Here is a 20,520-nt window from a genome sequence, read left to right as displayed (position 1 = left end):
TATTCTAATAAAGTTTTTTCTAAAAAATTCTCGTCATCACAAATATCATTATTTAATTTTCCAGTTCATGCAGTAATTCTTAAACTCTAACTCATACAAATACAACTCATACTTTGCAACACTCAGGAAGTTGCTTAAACCTGAATGGGTATTTCAGAAAGCTTTCTTCCCTTGGTTATCTTGGTATTCAAGTCAGTGAGACCTAAAAAGACCCTCACCTATTTTTGCTTCAAAGTACAGGTGTGTGGGTCTGTGTACACAGCCCACTTTTGTTTTTACCTCACTTCTCCATCCATCAGTGGTTAACCCTTTGTAGGTTAGTGGGATTCCAAAACACTGAAATTATTGAAAAATGCCAATAATTTAGACCACTGGAGTGAAAAGTCTATCTAAATTTTTAAAGACTTGAAAATAAAAGAATATATCAAAAGGAATAAAGTTTTGCTACTTTCAAATATATGCCTATCCACCATTGCCCAAGAGAAGTTCCTGGGAACTTACTTAATTAACAAAATACAATTATTTGCAATGAGCATAGCAACTAGTCTGTGTACACTGATGCTTCTAAAATGCTTGCAATAAACTTTTCTTAGGTAGGTTATACATGTAAAATCTCATTCATGTTATTTGGTAAATGTAATTTTTTATTGCATGTAATTTAATAGATAAGTCAGTTTTGCCTGTTTTTAAGTAATATGTTATTTTAAAGCTTGTAAAAATTAGATTCCGTTTCATAATTGTTTGCTCAGAGAAAGACTTTAGAACCTTTGGGGTAGTCCTCTCTTCTCTTCAGGATATACTTTCTCATTGATCTATGAATTAATTAAACAAGCAAAAGACCTGTTTTTATGAGAGATTAATTGGTTTTTTATTAACGGTAAATAAAAACATACCTTCAGAGACATAAGCAAAAGGTTTATTCCGAATAGAAAGCATTGTGAACAGGTTGAAAGAAAGAGCCACAAAAGTACCAACTAATAATCTTCCCCTGAAAAAAACAACATTCATCATTATTTTTTTCTTGGTAATGTCAATACGTAATTTCAGCATGTAGAGAGACTAAGAGATGGGAAGGCAGTGGTCTGCTTCAATGGTCTAGTATTTGCAGAGCCAGAATCTGAACTTGGTTCTAGCCCCATGACCAATGTCCTGTCTACTGTTGCTCCATCTTACACAGGACAAAAAAAAAAAAGACTCTTAGCATTAACAGTATCTTCTTACAGGTAACTGCTGTTATAAATTTTTAGAAATGCTAATGGTATTTGGTTTACAGTCCACTGGCCGGGTCAGACTGTCCTGAATTAAACTGATCAGAATAGGTAAAGTCCACATAGTTGGCCACTATGTTGTAAATAATAGCAATTCCATCTTTTCTATAGCTGCTACTAAAAGACTTGGAGGATCCAATCTTAAATTACAGAAGACCAGATGGGGCTGGCTTAGGACATTGACCTGGGCCTAGAAATACTGAGGAACCCAAAATCAGGGTAGAAAGGCCTTCCTGTTCAGTATAAAAATTTAAGGGCTTGGGAACAGTTAAGGGTGAAAAGAGAGAGTCTTGGGATTTGGGGATTTTGCTTGTGAAATATCAATGAAATATATATTACCACACTCTGAACTCTGATATTGGCCAAAGTAACCACTATTTAATAACACACCAATTAATAAGTGGGAATCAAACTCAACAGTAAATTATATGTTATGTCAAAAGCAGAATCTCACGTGTGTATCTCAGGCTGCTCCAAAAAGCGTTCTGCACTAAAAGAAGGAAATAATGTATTAAATAAGTCCTACAAATTATAAAACTTTATTAATATATAATTAATCTAATAAATTCACAAAACTTTTTAATATGATAACCAACTGTTGATTATTAGTAGTGATGAGACAAGCAGACCCACAAATTATCCTCAAGGTGTAATTCAATCTTTCTCTACCAAACCTGTTTCAATGGGTTTGTACTAAGCATTAAAACATGTTTGTGTGAATCCTTTCCTTTCATTCACACCTATGACTAAATTTAGTAGCATCAAAGAAGGTAATAAAAGAAGGGTGAAAAGAAGGGAGAAAAGTCTGAAACATGAAGAAATTGTACTATCAAAACTCCAGCACTGCTCATTTTATTTGTATACCCTTCCAGCCAGACGTGTCTCACTGGATTCTTTCATATTCCCAAAGGTGGCGTAGGTAGAATTTACAATGACAGTAACATTGTATACAAATGTACCTTTCTTTTAATATAAAGAGAGCTCCCAATTGTGCCAAGACCGTGGACGCAAATACAGCTAGGACTTCTAATCTTTCAAATCTGAAATTGGAAAATTAATTAAATCAGCCTAATTCTTTCAATTCACAAACTAGTATCTCTAGAACACATTCATTCACTCACTGTACATGTGCCTACTATAATCCAAACGCTGTTAAAAAAGACTACAGTTTCTAGAATGACAATAAACAATGAACATCACAGATTTTAAAAAGAGTGCCTATTTGTACAACATATACTCCTTAGGGCTTTTATTTTCTAGAAATAACCATTATTATAATAACAGCTAGCACTTAATTGACCCATCTTGTGTCAGACACTGGTCGAAGTGTTTAACATATTACCTCATCTAAATCCTTATGAGGGTTAGTTTATCCACTTTTTTTTTTTTTAAAAAGAGATAAGGAACCTGAAGCCCAAAGAGGAAAAGTAACTGTTTAGGGTCATACGGCTTGCAAGTGAAGGAGTCAGGTTTTCAAACTCAGACACTCTGGCTCTAGAGTTCACAATTTTAACCACTACTACACTGCCTCTCCTATCTACACACAATTGCAGTTAATTGAATATGTCTCATAATCCCTAAGCTATCAGCTGGAGGCCACGGGCTGTTGTCTTATTTATCTTAGTTTCTCCCACTGCACATAGTTTAATGGCATTCAACACCTGTAAGTATATATGCTTAAAATTTCTCAAGGAAATAATTATCTTCAGAAATGATAATAAAATAATTAACGATGTTCATCACATTAGTTGGTTTTTTCCCTCAAATGAGTTGATTTAATTCCAGGTGGTACAGAATTCAGAATATTCAGGAGATAATAAAATAATAAAGGACGTTCATCACATTGCTGTTTGTAATAGAAAAATGTTGGAATCAACAACAGACCATTACACATTATTACAAATATAAGAGAAATGTATTTACTGACATGGAAGGATGGAAATGAAAAAAAGTGGGTTATAGGAGAGTACGAAAAAAAAGGTATGTAAATGCAGCAACATTATTTGTGGTAATTGATAAGTTGATACTAAAGTGCGTATAGAAATGCAAATGGTGAAGGAAAGCAAAGACAATCTGAAAAAGAACAAAGCTGGAAGATTTACACTACCAGATAACCAAGATTTCAAAACTACAGTAATTGACACAGTATGGAACTAATTCAAGGATAGACAAATATACCAAATAGAAGAGAAAAGAGAATCAGAAACAGACAAACACATACACAGTCACTTGATTAATAAAAAAAGTAGTACATAAAAGCAATAAAGAATAAATTTTTTTCAATAAATAATGTTTTACCAAATTGAATAGCTATGTAGAAACAAATGTGCCTTGACCTTTACCTCAACCCATACACAAAAATCAATTCCAGGGCTTCCCTAGTGGTGCAGTGGTTAAGAATCTGCCTGCCAATGAAGGAGACACAGGTTTGAGCCTTGGTCCGGGAAGATCCCGCATACCGCGGGACAACCAAGCCTGAACACCACAACTACTGAGCCCTTGCACCACAACTACCGAAGCCTGAGTGCCTGAAGCCTGTGCCCCGCAACAAGAAAAGCCACCACAATGAGAAGCCTGCGCACCACAACGAAGAGTAGCCCCCGCTTGCTGCAACTAGAGAAAGCCCACGCGCAGCAACGAAGACCCAACGCAGCCAAAAATAAATAAAATACATGAATAAAAAAAATCCTAAAAAAAACCAAAAATCAATTCTAGTTTGATTGTAAGCCTAAATGTGAAAGGTCAAACTGTAAAACTTCTAACTAATAACAGGGTAGAATATCTTTATTCTGGCCAAGATTTCTTGACAAGTACATAAAAAGTATTAACCATAAAGGAAAAGACTGATAAATTGAATTTATCATTGAAATTAAAAACTTTTCACTCATCAGAAGATACCTTTAAGAGAATGAAAGAGAAATGGGAGTGAGAGAATATATTTATGTATAAAGGACTCCTATATAGATCAATAAGAAAAAACAGGCAACCCAATCTAAAAATGGATAAAATACTTCAGCAAGCATTTCACAAAAGGGGTAACCTGAATGGTTAATAAACATAAGAAAAAGTGCTCAAATACTCATCAGGAAAATAACTTAAGCCTCAATGAGATGCCACTGCACATCATAGAATGGCTTTAAAAAAAAAAGGCAATACCAACAGTTGGTAAGGACATGAAGCAACTAGAACTCATATACCGTCAGTGGAAATGTTAAACTGGTAAAACTATTCTGGAAAACTGTTTGGTATTATCCTATCTTCTAATGATGAATATATGCAAATCCTATGACTGAGTAATTTCAAAGACATATGCCCAACATAAATGAGCACACATGTATACCAAAAGAAATGTACAAGAATGTTCATAAGTAGTTTTATTTATAATAGCTAAAAGCTAAAAATTATCTAAATTCCTTTCAATAGTTGAACATATAAACAAATTTTGATATATTCACATAATGGAATATTAGAGCAATGAACAAGAATGAACTACTGCTATATGATGATATATATTGTATCCCATTTATATGACTTCAAAAACAGGCAACAAGAATCTGCAATGACACCAATCAGAATACTGGTTACTTTTCTCAGGGTTTGACTCTGACTCAATATTAAGTCATTAAAGGAGGTTTTGGGGGAACTTGTAATGTTTTATATCATGATCTAGATAGTAGTTATACAAGTATATTTATTTGCTAAAATTCACCAAACTGCACAAGGATATAAGCAGAACAAGCTACAGTCCCTGCTACCAAGAAATTTATATTTTAAAGGGGAAGACAAAAAAAAAAAACAATTAATTGGGCTTCCCTGGTGGCGCAGTGGTTAAGAATCCGCCTGCCAATGCAGGGGACACGGGTTTGAGCCCTGGTCCAGGAAGATCCCACATGCCGTGGAGCAACTAAGCCCGTGCGCCACAACTACTGAGCTTGTGCTCTAGAGTCCGCAAGCCACAACTACTGAAGCCTGTGTGCCTAGAGCCCATGCTCCACAACAAGAGAAGCCACCACAATGAGAAGCCCACACACCGCAATGAAGAGTAGCTCCCACTCACCGCAACTAGAGAAAACCTGCGCGCAGCAACGAAGACACAACACGGCCAAAAATAAATAAATTAAATAAATAAATTTTAAAAAATTAATTTATAAGTTCTGATAAGTTCTATACAGAGAATTATAGCAGTCTGATGTGACAAGAAGCTAACTAGGTGATCTATTTTAGAATCCATTTTAGATTGGGCCCAGTCACTTAATGACATTAGCATTTAGTGACATTAAGATTGGAATAACAAAACTGGGCTTATCTCGTAAGAATCAAGTGAAGGGCATTTCCAGGACATAGAATAGTTTGTACAAAGACCCTAAAGCAGGAATAAGTTGTGTTCAAATCACAGAAAGAAAGACAGTGTGGTATAGAGGGCATGAGAGTGGTAACTTGAAAAGAAGTAGGCTGGGTCTAAATCATACAAGGCCTTTGTAAACGAGGAAAGGAGTCAGGATTTTATTCTAAGTATGACAGGAAACAACTGGATGGTTTTAAGAAGCAGAATGATAGCATGATTTAGGCTTAAAAAAAAAAAAAACACTGGTTGCTATATGGAGAATGGACTGAAGGGGGGTAAAAGCAGAAGCATGGGGACCAGTTAGGATGGTAGTAGTGGAGATAGAAACGGGGGCGAGGACAGATTCTGGATGTGTTCCTAAGTTATCCTGACATAACCTGCTCATGGATAAATGTGGGTGATGAGAGAATAATCAAGGATTTTGCTTGAGTAACTGAGTGGTGGTGTATTTGCTAAGATGTGAAAAACTGCAGAGGAACAGATTTTGGGGGAAGAAAACAAGAATCCTAGCTTGAATTTAAGACATGAATTAGACATCCATGTGAACCTGGCACGAAGGTAACATGACATGAGATAAATCTCAGTGCTGGAGAACTGAATTTTGGAATTATTAAATATAGATGATACTTCAAGCTATGTGACGGATTGCAATTATATTTGATTGCTCCCTCTTTTCCTATTCACTCTAAGCAACTAGGCCAAAATGGGAGCTGTCTTGCCCTTATGTGACCTTGTCTCCTGGCCACAATAGCTGACCTAAAGACTAACATCTATACCAAGGTGGACCAACCAATAGTTCTTTCTCACTATTTTCTGAACTAGAGCTGGGGAATCCTTTCGTCTCAAGGATGAAGGTGAGAAGGTTCAAAGTCTTGCTAGAAGTTATCATTCCAGGATAGTGGAGAAAAGTGGTCTGAGAAACTGAACCTGACATGCAGAGAAAAGCAGGCCTTTTGAGGTAAGAGAAGGACAATGTCCTGAGTGTTCCAGTCCCTATACCAGTTTACCTCAGTCTTCCCACACTTTGGTTATGTAAAATTAACATTTTTCCCCCAAACTAGTTTGAGTTGGATTTCTGTCACTTAAAACCAAAAGCCTTGACTCAGAGTCACAGATTTCCATATATGGATATCTATACTTTACAAATGATTATCGTATCAATCCAACTCTATCAAATTTCAGTGACACTTATAAATATCTTCATTTTACACTAAAATTTCATGTTTACTTTGTCCCATTATTTAAGTAAATAAAACCTGATTTTGTTCAAAAGAATATAATCCCAATAAATGGTATGGTGGAGAAGAAAGGTAAGTTTGGTCCAAGAGTTTCTTCACCAAAGTTAAATTCTTCTTTCAAGTTGTTTCCTTGAATCTGAAAAGAACTCATTTTTTTCTAACACATTTTAAAAAATCCTCTGATATAAAAGATTATTTTCTAACTTTCAGTAATTTCTAAACTATAGAAACAGAAATCTCAAAATCTTTTTCAGTTCATTGCTGTCACAAATCCAGTCTTAAGATAAAAATACATCTCTACTGCTGCATTAATGTTAAACTATATCCCACTTACTTTAACATCTAGAAGATACATACATGAAAGTCCTTTGTACTTTCTCTAACTGAAATAAGAGGTTAGCAAAATATTAAAGAACTTAAAATGAACATTTTATGTAAGATTTGTTTTATAAAATAGAAAAAAAATTAATGTGAACATTTTACTTTAATATGATTTAAATTTAAACATTCATGTTCCTTATCTAGAATCCTCTTGGAAGATGCTTTTTTATCTACTTTCACTATCTGATCACTATTCCACTAAACAGGCAGCATTTATTTTCTACAAGTACTGTAGCTAGCTCTTTACTGCCTGGTATAACTACTACTTTAATAGCAATAAGTTAGCAGAAAATAAAATTTGAACTTACCCAAATGAATAGGCAGGGCTAGGTTTCCTCATCATTACCCAGTAACTTATTAAACATGTCATTAAACTAAGTAAAAAGGAAAATAAATTTAGCATTAGAACTAGAACTGGAGGACTTACAGAAAGAAATTTAGCTTTCAGAATACCTAAGTTGCTAAAAGTTAATAGTGTTTGCAGACTAAACTAATAACAAGTTATTCTAATAATTTATAATCTAATGACAATAAGCACCTTAATGTGAGTTTTAACATGGGGAGAAACTGAAAGAAGTTATGATATACCATTAAGACACTTAAATAGAACCTAAACCCATAATTTCTCTACTCAGAAAGTTATCCGCCCTAAATGGTTTCCACAACTGAGCCTGCAAAAAATGACACAGTAATAGTAAGTGTAATTTACTTGATTCTAGGCATATGCAATACATTTTAACTTTGATAAACTTTATTTAATCTCTGTTAAAAGTTAAACTAAATATTAATAACACCTTGACAACATTCTGGATGGGATAAAGTTATGGTTACTTTCTAAGTATAGTGGAGATTCACTCTAAAACAACTTACTACAGTGTGAAATTCAGGTAACAACTATCTGTTTTAGACCAATCAAGAAGATTTAGTTATGTGACTGATGAAAAAGACATCCCTATAACATACTTTTATGGCACGGATCTTGGAGACATATGGTCTAAGCATTCTGCAACCTTTATTTGGAAATATGAAAGGTCCCCAAAGCAGGAGCCAATAGGTCATCTCTCTAGCTCACAATTACATATATACTTTGCAGTTATTGATATCCCTCATTTCTTTTCCCATCCACATGGTTACAGTGGGAACTAGTATGTTCTTACATGTTCCTGCTCCCTGGTCACAGCTGACTCATCTACAGGTAGGCACCTGACCTAAAGTCTGGGTATTATCTTTTCTGTTGCTATATAAATGGGGTATTTTCTTCCAGCATAACTTGTAATTATTATTTGTACATATGGTCCACGTTGATAATTTTACTTATTTCACAGATAACTTTCCTTTAAGTAAAGAAAACTTCATAAATTCAGTGCAACAAACTTTTTTTTAGTTTAATTTTATCGTTTTATTCAAAATAGGACATTTACACAGAAATGTGCATAAAGCACATATGTACATTTTAACGAATAGAAGAAAAACACCCATTTAACCACCAATCAAGGTCAGGAGTAAAACACTGGGGAAGCCTTCTGGAGGTCTCCTTTCTGTTTTTCAAATGAAGTATAGTTGATAACAAATTCCTTACTAGCTTCAAAACATTAAGAAGGGGCTTCCCTGGTGGCACAGTGATTAACAATCCACCTGCCAATGCAGGGGACACGGGTTCGAGCCCCGGTCCAGGAAGATCCCACATGCCACGGAGCAACTATGCCCATGTGCCACAACTACTGAGCCTGAGCTCTAAAGCCCGCTAGAGCCTGCGAGCCACAACTACTGAGCCCGCATTCCACAACTACTGAAGCCCGCGCGCCTAGAGCCTGTGCTCTGCAACAAGAAAAGCCACTGCAATGAGAGCCTACGCACTACAACAAAGAGTAGCCCCCGCTCGCCGCAACTAGAGAAAGACCTTGCACAGCAATGAAGACCCAATGCAGCTAAAAATAAATAAATAAATTTATTAAAAAAACAACAACAACAACATTAAGGAGGGGACTTTCCTGGTGGCTCAATGGTTAAGAATCTGCCTGCCAATGCAGGGGACACAGGTTCGATCCCTGGTCCAGGAGGATCCCACATGCCATGGAGCAACTAAGCCCGCATGCCACAACTAATGAAGCCCTCACGCCTAGAGCCGGTGCTCTGCAACAAAAGAAGCCACCGCAGTGAGAAGCCTGCGCACCGCAATGAAGAGTAGCTCCCACCTGACGCAACTAGAGAAAGCCCGCGCATAGCAATGAAGACCCAACACAGCCATAAATAAATAAGTAAGTAAGTAAGTAAGTAGGTAAGGAAGGAAGGAAGGAAGTAAAAACATTAAGGAGCATTTTTAAAACTTACCTAAAAAGATCAAAAATGGTCAGGTAAGTATAGGCAGTTAAAGCTGCAAAACAACAAAAAGGCTGATTAAAATGTTACTGAATCCATTGTTAGGAAATACAACAAATCACCAAAATTGTTCATAACAGGGACATCCATCACCAAAAAACATGAGTCACTGATTAATCTCATATGTTGGCAATTATCTAGTAAATTTGACGAATATATGTAGCCAAAGTTGGTTAATACAAAAGCTTACTTTAGAACCTGATTTCTCCATCAGGAAAAATGAAGCAGCATATGCTCAAAAGCCCTGTGATCAATTTTTTGCCTCCTTCTGTCATCGGAGTACTATTTTAAATGTATTTTTAAAATAGCAGGATGAAAATAATGGTAAATAAAAACATAAGAGTCACGACACAAGAAAAATATTAGATTTCCCTTTTCAAGGGAAAAACTCAATAAATCATAAAATTTTATTTATACACTACATAAACTGAAGAACTAATCTATCACATTAAAAGGAAATCTCACAAAAAAGATACATGCACCCCAATGTTCAGAGCAGCACTATTTATAAAACAGACTCACAGGTATAGAAAACAAACTAGTGGTTACCAGTGGGAAAGGGGCAAGATAAGGGTAAGAGATTAAGATATACACACTACTATGTATAAAATAGATAAGCAACAAGGATCAATTGTACAGCACAGGGAATTATAGCCATTATTTTGCAATAATTTTTAGTGGAGTATAATCTATAAAAATACTGAATCACTATGCTGTACACCTGAAACTAATATAATAATGTAAATCAATACCTCAATTAAAAAATAAAAAGAAATCTTAGTTTTTCAAATAGATTTAAATTTTTTTTTTAAAAAAAGCTCATTTTAAATGATAATGCCTAACAACTGAACCAATTTTATAGTTTACAAGGTACTTTTGGAATAGATTCTCTCATTTAAATCTTTTGAGTTATAGTTCAGAATAATATATTCTATGTAAAGGAAGACATACCTTTATTTAAAATGAGAACAATAAAAGTGAAATAATTAACTCCTAAAAATAAGAATAGTGACATACCTATACTATTAGTGGAACTGCACCACATTAGCAGGAAGCCAGTACATGTTAAGTTTATTGCACCAAACAGCAGTATCTTCCAGGACTGTGAAAAAGAAAATCATTCTTATTTGTACAATGCTGATAAACTTCTCTGGGTCCATTCAAGTTGCTGTGATTCATACTCTAATATTCAAAGGAATAAGCACAACTTGTTTCAAAAAGTTGAAGTGCCACATTTTCTAAAACTACCAAAATTATCATCAACCAAGTTACTATTATAATATATAAGCCTAAAAGAATAATTCTAGAAGGGGAATTATTCAAGAGAAAATGAATTCTGACACACAAACTCTCAAATAGTTGAGAAAATATGCTGACATTTGAATATAATTTTGTCTCTATAAACATGTAGAGACGATGATAAAAACAAATGGGGCAAAATGTAAAGCAATTGATGAACGTGAATAAAGGGTATAAGGGAGTTCCTTATACTCATAACATTTCTGTAAGTTTGATGTTACATCAAAATAAAGTTACCCTGCCCACTCACTCACCAAAAAAGAGCAGTACTTGGTTATTTACCAAATAAATTGTATGAAATAGGACTGCAAATAGAGGGAAAGATTACCACAGTTTAGAAGTTCACAGAAAACGGAGGATCTGAGATACACCTTGAAATAGCTAGGATTTAGAGGAAGGAGGAAGAGCATTCTAAAAATAAAGGAAGAAGAGATCAAGTGAACTGTTTTTTATTTTTGTTCTGCTCCTCTCCCTACAAAGGGAGACCTATGCTTGTTTGAAAGTAGAGGTGAAATAAATTAGTGAAAAGGTAGTTATTTGGAGGTGTTAAAATTAAACATGTAATTGCTAAGGTCAAGTATGGTATGGGATAGGATGGTTTTACAATACAGATGAAAGGTGTAGGTCTAGAAAGGAAGAACACCACCTGTGAGAAAAGTGAGAAGGGTAAGAAGGTAACGGAAGAGAAAGAGAACTTGTAAGGCAGAAAGAAATGACAGTGATGTAACACAGAGGTAACAGTCTAGAAAGGAAGAAGCAAGGCCATTTTCTAAAATTAGGGGATATGATAAAGTAGCACTGGAAACTTAAATCTAGAAGAGGATCTGCAGAATAGATGTTATGGTGAATATACTACTGAATCATCAAAAAGAAGAACAATAACTACCAACATGAATTTATGGTAGACACCATTGTGGAACTTCCTCTACACCCACGAGCAAAACCAGAAAAGCAAGTGAGATAGGGATGTTAGAGACTTGAGAACTGATATGATAGATTAACAAGACAAGGGACTCTAATACTAGTGAGGACATTAATGAAATGATTGGATATGGGGTCTAGTCAGGACAGGTATTCAACAGCAGTCAGAAAAGGAGGATAAAGCATTTAATGCATGCAGTTCTAATGCTGAATCAAGCTATTAATCAACAAATATTTGAGTATCTATTTTGTAACAGACACTATTCTAGGCACTGGAGATACAGCAGTGAACAAAACATGGACCTTATAATCCAGGTGAGGTGACAGACAATAAGCAAATATATAAGGTCAGGTGGTGATAAGTGCTAGAAGAAAAAATACAGTTAAGAACACAGTAAATGGAAGACATGGAAGAGCTGCTCTTCTAGACAGGGTGGTCAGAAAAGACTCCTTTGGTAAGGCGACATGTGATTAGAAATCAGAAAGAGGCCAAGGTGCTAAGCATGCAGATATCTGGGAGAGAAAATGGGAACCACAGTGCAAATTCTTTGAGATAGAAGAATGGCTGAGGACAGCTAGACAAGAGAGCTGAGAGGGAGTCTGGGGCTACATCAAGTAGTGTCATGTACGCCAGGAAAAGAATTGGGATGTATTCCAGATGAGATGAAAAGTGACTTAGCTTTCATTTTAAAAAGCTCATTCAGCTTCCCTATGTAGAATATACTGCACAGGGGCAAGGATGAAAGTAGGAAGACCACTTAGAATGTGATTGCAATAAACCATGTGGGAAATGATGGTGGCTTTGAACGTGATAGGAAGGTGTTAAAAGAGTCAGATTCTGAGTATTATACTGAAGATAGAGCCGGCAAGAATTACTTATAAAGCAGATGTGAGGAGTGAGGGAAAGAGATGGGTAAAAGTGACTCCAAGGTTTCTGGCCTGAGCCATGTAGTGAAGGAGTGATAGAAAATCAAAGTTCAGGTTTGATCATATTAAATTTGAAATGCCTATTAGATATCCAGGTGAAAATGTTGATAAGTCCATTATACATAGGAATTGGAGGTAGGGAAGAAGATAGGGACTGAGATATAAATACAGGGTCATCAGCATATGGTAATGAAAGTGTCACCTAAATGGAATGAATGTAAACAAGAGAGGCCAGAGCTCCATAAGCCCTGGGACACTCCAAAACTTAAGAGGTCAGAAAGATGAGAGGAAAGTAAGAAAGGAGACTAAAAATAATGGCCAAGTAAGAGGAAAATCAACAGTGGCATTTCAGAGTCCATATGAATAAAACTGCTTTAAGGTGGAAGAGACTGTTTTTCATAAAATGCCATTGAAGGTCAAATAAGATGGGAAATGAGGATGACCATTGCTTTTGGCAACATAGAAGTTATTAGTTACCTTGTAAAAGCTGTTTCTGTGGATAAGTGGAGACTAGAATCAGACTGGTTTTGTTTAATAGAAACAGGGAGAAAAAGTGAACAAAGAGAGTAAAGACAATTCTTCTAAGTACTTTTGTATAAAAGGAAGCAGAGAAAGGAAGCAGTAGCTGAGAGTGGAATATATGGCATGTAATTATGATGCAAGAAGGAGAAGGAGAATGATTCAAGAAGGAACAACAGTGCAAGAGACAGAAGGAACCATTATAGGAATGCTGTCTTTGAGTAGGCAACAGTGGAAGAACTGGCCTTATATAGCAGATCAGACAGTTCATTCACAAAATAGGAGGGAAGGCAGAGTGTTGGTAGATATGCTAATGACAGGATGCGGAAGTTTTCTCCTGATTACTTCTTTTCCCTCAGCGAAACAGGAAGCAAGATGAACAGGTTAGAGTGGGGATGAATAAGCTTTTGGGAGTTTGAGGACAGAAGTGAAAGAAAATGGTATGAAACTGTCACTTAGGAAACTGGAAACTGAATAAACTAGGAACATATAGTATGGGTCATAGTAATGGCATACTTGATCATGAATTTAAAGGGAGACCAGTCAGCATGGTTTTGTGTTTTTTTTAAGGCTCCATTCAGTTGCTTGCATGCAGGTACAGAGTAGGAAAAAAGTGGACTTAATGAGGTTAAGGATTTGCCAAGGAAGTATGATAGACAGAAGAAGGGCACAAAGGAGTTGAAGTCATATGCAAGAAAATGAAAATGATGGACCAGAGAATCTAAATTGATAAGTAAGTAAATGAGGATAAGAGAGGTGAAAAATAGTGAAAATATAGCAGAGTCAATGGACTGGAGGTCCTAGTAATAGGAGTGAACTGGGAAGACAAGAGGTAGTGGCTGATGAGTAAAATGCTTAAATTGAGACAATGGGAGGATATAGTTATTATAAATGATAAGGTTTATGGTATGATCATAGGAGTGGATGGTTGGGAGGGATACAGGACAAGATTATTTGTGGTGAGGAACTGAGAGGTAAGGATCTTCCACATGAAATATGAAATCACCAAGAACTAAGACAGGAAAAGCAATGAAGAGATGAGCCAGGTGTACCTCTTAAGATTTAAATTATGATAGAGGTTATCTGTACAATTCAGGTGTTCCTGTATTGGTTTTGTTCCTACTACCTATTCTGTGGTATACTATGCTTCAATGAAGTGTATTGTTAAAGAACTTGCTGCTTCCTCCTGCAATATAGTTGCTTTCCATCAACATCATAAAGCTATAACTATCTGTTCTCAAGAGATCATCCTAGGGACTTCCCTGGTGGTCCAGTGGTTAAGAATCCACCTTCCAATGCAGAGGACTCGGGTTCGATCCCTGGTTGGGGAACTAAGATCCCATATGCCACGGGGCAACTAAGCCCACACGCCACAATAAAAGATCCTGTGTGCCACAACTAAGACCTGATGCAGCCAAATAAATAAATAAATATTAAAAAAAAAAAAAGAGATCATCCTAAATGACTAGATACAAAAGAAGCAGATAAGTTTCCTACCCGTGGCTCTTAGAGTTTAACATTCAGAGATGATAATATTTCCAAATACCAGAATTAATGAGTTCTGACCATATCCCAAGGTTTTAGAAACAGGAGATATAGTGGTAAAAAACAAAGAAAAGAAATCTTTAGTTTAGTATTATAATACGTGGTCAATATCATTGCTACTGCTTATTATGTTACATTGAAGCTAGGATTATTTAAAATTCATCAAATATTTGTTAGATGCTTATTTTGTACTTTTATTAAAAAAGGTGGGGATATATGTATACGTATAGCTGATTAACTTTGTTATATGGCAGAAACTAACACAACATTGTAAAGCAATTATACTCCAATAAAGATGTTTAAAAAAAAAAAGTGAGCAAAAGAGACATAGTCACTGCCTTCAGGGAGCTTACAGTATAAGACAATAATAAGAACAATGAAAACAGAATAATAACTAGAAGGTCTACATTGGTGACCAAAAAGGGTATCGATTGTCTATTTATAGTCTCAAAGCATAACTTATTTTTTCTGCCTTACATTAAAAATGAGAAAATGTGGCTTCAGACCACATCCACTTAATTTGCTAAAAAAACTAACAACATAAGGCTATCACCAAACATTTTTTCTTCAAAATTCTTTAGAATTAGAATAAAAACTAACCAAAGCCTAGCTTCCTCCCAGGCAAAACAATTGTATACTAAAGTACTGTAATTTTACATTAAAAATTACTTATCCAACATAAAAAAAATGAAAACAATGTGATGGATCAAGAGTGATTTCTATTTGCCTTAAAAATTACCTTTCTTCAATGTTATAATGTTTGTGCAATAATTAAAATTAGAGTTAAGGAATAAAAATAACTTACCCTTCGATCAGCTGCTACAAGTCTAAATTCCTGCAATAACTTGCCAAAAAAAGATCTTTGTGGTTTTCTAAAAAGATGAATTGTCCCCTTTAAAGCAAACAAAAAGTACACAAATCAGCATTTAAGTATCTAATCTTCTTCATTCCTGCGATATAGTAATAACAACTAACATTTCTTGAATGCTCATTATGTCCCAAGCAATTATTCTAGACACTTTGCATGTATTTACCTATTTAAGCCTCACAATCATCTATGTGGTGGAAACAATTTTTAGTAAATTGTCTAAGCACACAGTGCTAGTAATGGCTGAGCAGGAATTCAAACCCAGGCATTTTAGCTCTAGACCAAACTCTTTTTTTTTTTTTAATGGATTAGGCAATTTTGAACCAGAAAACCAGTTTGCCAAATAGCTCTACTGGAAAGAAATTATTACAATTTACCTAATTAAAGCTTTATATATGAAAGGTTTGGCAACTATTATTACAGGAAAACCTCTGAGTTTCTCTCTCAGGCATTCAAAGTATCTGACATCCTAGCTAGCTTCCATGGTCCCTGCTAGTACACAGTATGGTACTAGCAGAGAAAGGTCATGGCAGTGGGGTTACCAATGAGAGAAGAGACTGAATGGTGATTACAGTGGGATTTACCACTCAAGTCCAGGAAACCATGTAAGAAAGCCTTAACATAAAGGAGAGCTCAAGCACACATAGGAAATTAGCCTGTGATTAAGGTAGTATCCAGTATCAGTGGGAGAAAGTATGAGTTATTCAATAAATAGTATTTGGAAAAAGGTAAAGTTGGATCCTTACTACTCACTCTAATTTTTCATTATTTTAAAATCAAAATATAGGGGCTTCCCTGGTGGCGCAGTGGTTGAGAATCTGCCTGCCAATGCAGGGCACACGGGTTCGAGACCTGGTCTGGGAAGATCCCACATGCCGCGGAGCAACTAGACCCGTGAGCCACAACTACTGAGCCTGCGCGTCTGGAGCCTGTGCTCCGCAACCAACAAGAGAGGCCGCGATAATGAGAGGCCCGCGCACCGCGATGAAGACTGGCCCCCACTTGCCACAACTAGAGAAAGCCCTCGCACAGAAACGAAGACCCAACACAGCCATAAATAAATAAATAAATAAATAAATTTAAAAAAAAAAGTTTGGTAACTCTTGTTAACTCCCATTTAAAAAAATATATATAAAACAATAGAATAATTGAAGAAACTCATGGATGTATAATTTTATAATCTTGTATGTGGAGAAGACGTTTCTTAATAGGACATAAAACCAAGAAGCTGTAAAGGGGAAAAAATTGATCAATTTTACTATACTTTCATGATGGGAATACAATACTCTACAAAAAACAAAACAAAAAAACACCCTCAAAAAATAAGCTGTGAAAATCTTTGTTATTACAAAAGCAAAGTAATTGTTTCTAGGGGAAAAAAAATCCTTCACAATTTTCAACGGGTCATACATAATAATTTGATTGCTAAGTGCCATGTACTTAAATTTTTGGATTTTAATTTTAACAAAACATTTTCTTAGATGGTAAAGGCCACAATCACTATAACAACCATACTACATTTCTACCCCATTAAAGTTGGCCAATTTGATTCAAACACTGAAGCTCCACAGATAGCAGTGGAACTAGGAGTTAACAGATTAAAAATGTGAAAAACTTTCAGATCCATTCAAGCAGAGGTATGATTTTCCTATAGTCAGCATCTAGACACATCTCAATAGTTATAAAATGATATATCCCATTTCTTCAAGTTTTACATGTCATTAGTTGCATTATGTTTAGACTCAGGAAAGGCAGAAAATAGGCTGAGCTCTAGAAATCTGGCATAACAAAAACAGCAAAATGTTGATAAATGTCGAGGCCAAGTTATGGCTACATGGGGGCTCATAATGTTAGATTCTCTCTACTTTTGTGTATGTATGAAAATTTCCACAATAAAAAGTTAAAGTAAAAAGTATTTTTAAAAATGTAAAAATAAAGTATCAGGAAAAAGGTGCAACTAATTTTCATCTCTAAATAAAGACCAGTGTATATGTATAACCCTAAGGCTCTGCTAAATCAATTCAGTTGAAAAGGAACAGTATACTATTTTCACCTGAGATGTTAATAAATGCTAATGTCAACAAACATACTGTAGTCTTAAAGAATTATGTGTGGACATTTTGGTCCCAAAGATAAATTCTACTTAATACTGGTATCCTTGAATATCTTCTAACTTCAGCCCATTTTAAATTATTTCAGTTACTTTAAGTTTCAGGTTAAAGGACTTCCCTGGTGGTCCAGTGGCTAAGACTCCGAGCTCCCAATGCTGGGGGCCTGGGTTCGATCCCTGATCAGGGAACTAGATCCCACATGCTGCAACTAAAAGTTCTCATGCCGCAACTAAAGATCCTGCATGCCGCAACCAAGACCCAGTGCAGACAAACAAATGAATAAATAAATAAATAAAAATATTTAAAAAACTAGTTTCAGGTTAAAACAATCAATAAGGTTTCTAAAAGGCAGAGGGCCATCTCTGATGCCATTCTGATAGTGGGGGAAAACCCACAAAAATCCTAATTTTCACGTCACTCTTTCCAAAATTATATTGGCTCTCCACTGCTATCAGGATAAACTCCAAATTTTACAACTTGGAACTCAATGCTTTCAATGAGTTAGCCTCAGTTTCTTTCCATTTTTTCCTCTTGCTCCAGATAAGAATCCTCAACTCCAACTAAACTGCTGTTCTCCTTGTCTCATGATCATACCATTCTAGAGTAAAAAGGCCAGACTCGTCTAACCCAAGCACTAATAGCCCTGAAGCACTTAGCAAGTTACCTGACCTCTCCATTTCCTCATCCAAATGAGAGTAATGAATAGTAGACTAAGAGTACTGGAGTAAGGGACAAAGTACTCAGTTTACTGCTTCACTTCCTACATGAAGCCTTATTAGATTATTCAAACTATAGTTTTTTATGCCACTTGCTTTGTAATTAACCATAGGCTAGCCTTCATCTTGTCATCTTGCATGGTAAGTTAATTTTTTAGTAACTTCACTAATGACAAGAGCTATACTTCCTTGACATTTTCTAAGAAAGCACTACGCTTTGCACATAGCATGTTATAAATAAATAATACAATAAGGGGTAACTTTAAAAATAAAACTTAAATGCTACTATTTCCCTTATTACTAATGTTTCATGCATAAAAATTTACTGCCATGGTTACTTATTCAGTGTTCTATAAAACAGATATTTATTGAAAACTTCCTCTGGGCCAGGCACTGTACAAAAGGCTCTGGGGATATCAGAGTGAATACATAGGTCCTCCTCTCAAAAAGCTTACAGCCTAGGAAGCGAGAAAGACAAGTGAATACACAACTTTAACATAGTCTGGTAAAATGCACCAGATGTTACTAGTAAAAAGCACCCTCACAGGAGCGTAAAGGAGGCACATAATAGGATGTTGAGACACGGCAGAAAGGCTCATGAAAGAGACTAAAGGACATGTTAAGGGTTATACTGATAAGGATGGCAGACAGCAAATGGAGAGCAATTCTGGCAGAGAGAAGAGCATATATTAATTCGGTGCAAAGGTCTAATTCTTAGAGCACAATCTGCAAGCTGTTCACTGTAGCTGGAATATGGGTGTATGTATGTATGTATGTGTAAAAAGAGGCTGTAAAGGTAAGAAGCTAGACTACAGATGTCTTTGCTTGCCATACTAAACAGGACTTTAGCTTTCAGGCTAAAGGAAAAAAAACGCAAGAATTTTAAGCAAGGGAGTGGCATGGTCAAGTTTTAGAAACTTAACTCTGGCTACACAGTGGTGAGTGTTCTGAAGAACACAGCTATTTGGTCAGCAAAAAAGGTAAACTTTTACCCACTTTCTGTATGTAAAGGAAGGATTACAGGAAATTTAGAAAATATTTTCAAATATGTGAATAAGACATTTTGTCGACCATATCCACTCAAGGAAAAAACTTAGAGTGTCAGTGCTGGGGCACAGAAACGTGGTCCTTTTGTCATATACAGGCTATCAATAAGAGACCCATGAATTTTCTGATACAATGGTGTGTACCTCTTTTGACACTGAAATCACAATCAACTGCTTATCCTTAGATAAAATTCAGAGAGCTATATACTTGATTTCTAAAGGAATAAAATGACTAACACCTCTAACAAAATTTGAATACCACATCCCCAAAGCCATACGGTATACTGGGATCTACAAACGCACACACAAAATAAGCTGCAGTAAGAGGCACTATCAACACCTTGACTTTCGCCAGTCTTTGGCCTTCTGAAAGCTGCTGCCATACCCGGCTGTCGCACTCGATAAAGGCAAGTTGGAGACTGGGGCGTCAGCCTCAATACCCTACTAACCATCCTCTTTATTTACGCCAGTGTTATCGTCACTGCTGTAAGCATCATTAATACGGTCGCTGCTGCTGTGGACTTGTTTTCTGATCTTTTGTTGGTGTTTTAGTCCCTGACACTGGCAAAGACTTTTATTTCTATATCAAAGATGTCACTGCAGGGAGGAGTCATAAACTCGCCCAGAGCCTAAAGGTCGGCTTGGAGCGGGGCCGGGGTCCGGAACAGCAAAGGAACCGGGTGAGGGAGCGAGGGGGCATCAGAGCTCTGATGGCACGCTCTCGGACGCCAGCCGCTCCTCCCGGGGACCCCGAGCATAACTCCGACAACCCCACCTCTGGGTGGCTGAGGCATGTCGAGGCCGCTTCAGGACCAGAAAGGATAAGAGGAATCATTTACGACAGAAACCCTCCTCATAACCCCGGCCAACTCACCATGATAAGGAGGGGCACAACTCCCACCGGAAGACGGTCTAGGAGCTGGTTTTTCCCTAGAGCGGAAGGGGGTTGGGCATCAG

General features: G+C 36.2%; 1 protein-coding gene across 1 annotated transcript in view; it reads right to left on the bottom strand.

Annotated features, from left to right (window-relative positions):
• Positions 1-20,488, bottom strand: part of SLC30A6 (solute carrier family 30 member 6) — a 35,451-nt gene extending 14,963 nt beyond the window's left edge. Inside the window, exons 1-8 of the mRNA XM_068564246.1 lie at positions 20,438-20,488; positions 15,628-15,714; positions 10,629-10,713; positions 9,564-9,606; positions 7,541-7,606; positions 2,228-2,308; positions 1,723-1,758; positions 894-988 (exon numbers count right to left, since the gene is read on the bottom strand). Of these exons, the coding sequence (XP_068420347.1) occupies positions 894-988; positions 1,723-1,758; positions 2,228-2,308; positions 7,541-7,606; positions 9,564-9,606; positions 10,629-10,713; positions 15,628-15,714; positions 20,438-20,440 (496 nt within the window). The 5' untranslated portion in view covers positions 20,441-20,488. The remainder of the gene's footprint in view (positions 1-893; positions 989-1,722; positions 1,759-2,227; positions 2,309-7,540; positions 7,607-9,563; positions 9,607-10,628; positions 10,714-15,627; positions 15,715-20,437) is intronic.
• Positions 20,489-20,520: the final 32 nt, after the last annotated feature.

Source organism: Eschrichtius robustus, chromosome 15 (assembly GCF_028021215.1).
Source record: "Eschrichtius robustus isolate mEscRob2 chromosome 15, mEscRob2.pri, whole genome shotgun sequence".
In the NCBI taxonomy this organism is placed as follows: domain Eukaryota; kingdom Metazoa; phylum Chordata; class Mammalia; order Artiodactyla; family Eschrichtiidae; genus Eschrichtius; species Eschrichtius robustus.
The sequence above is the reverse complement of the archived record's forward strand: the minus strand, read 5'-3'. Positions and strand labels throughout refer to the sequence as shown.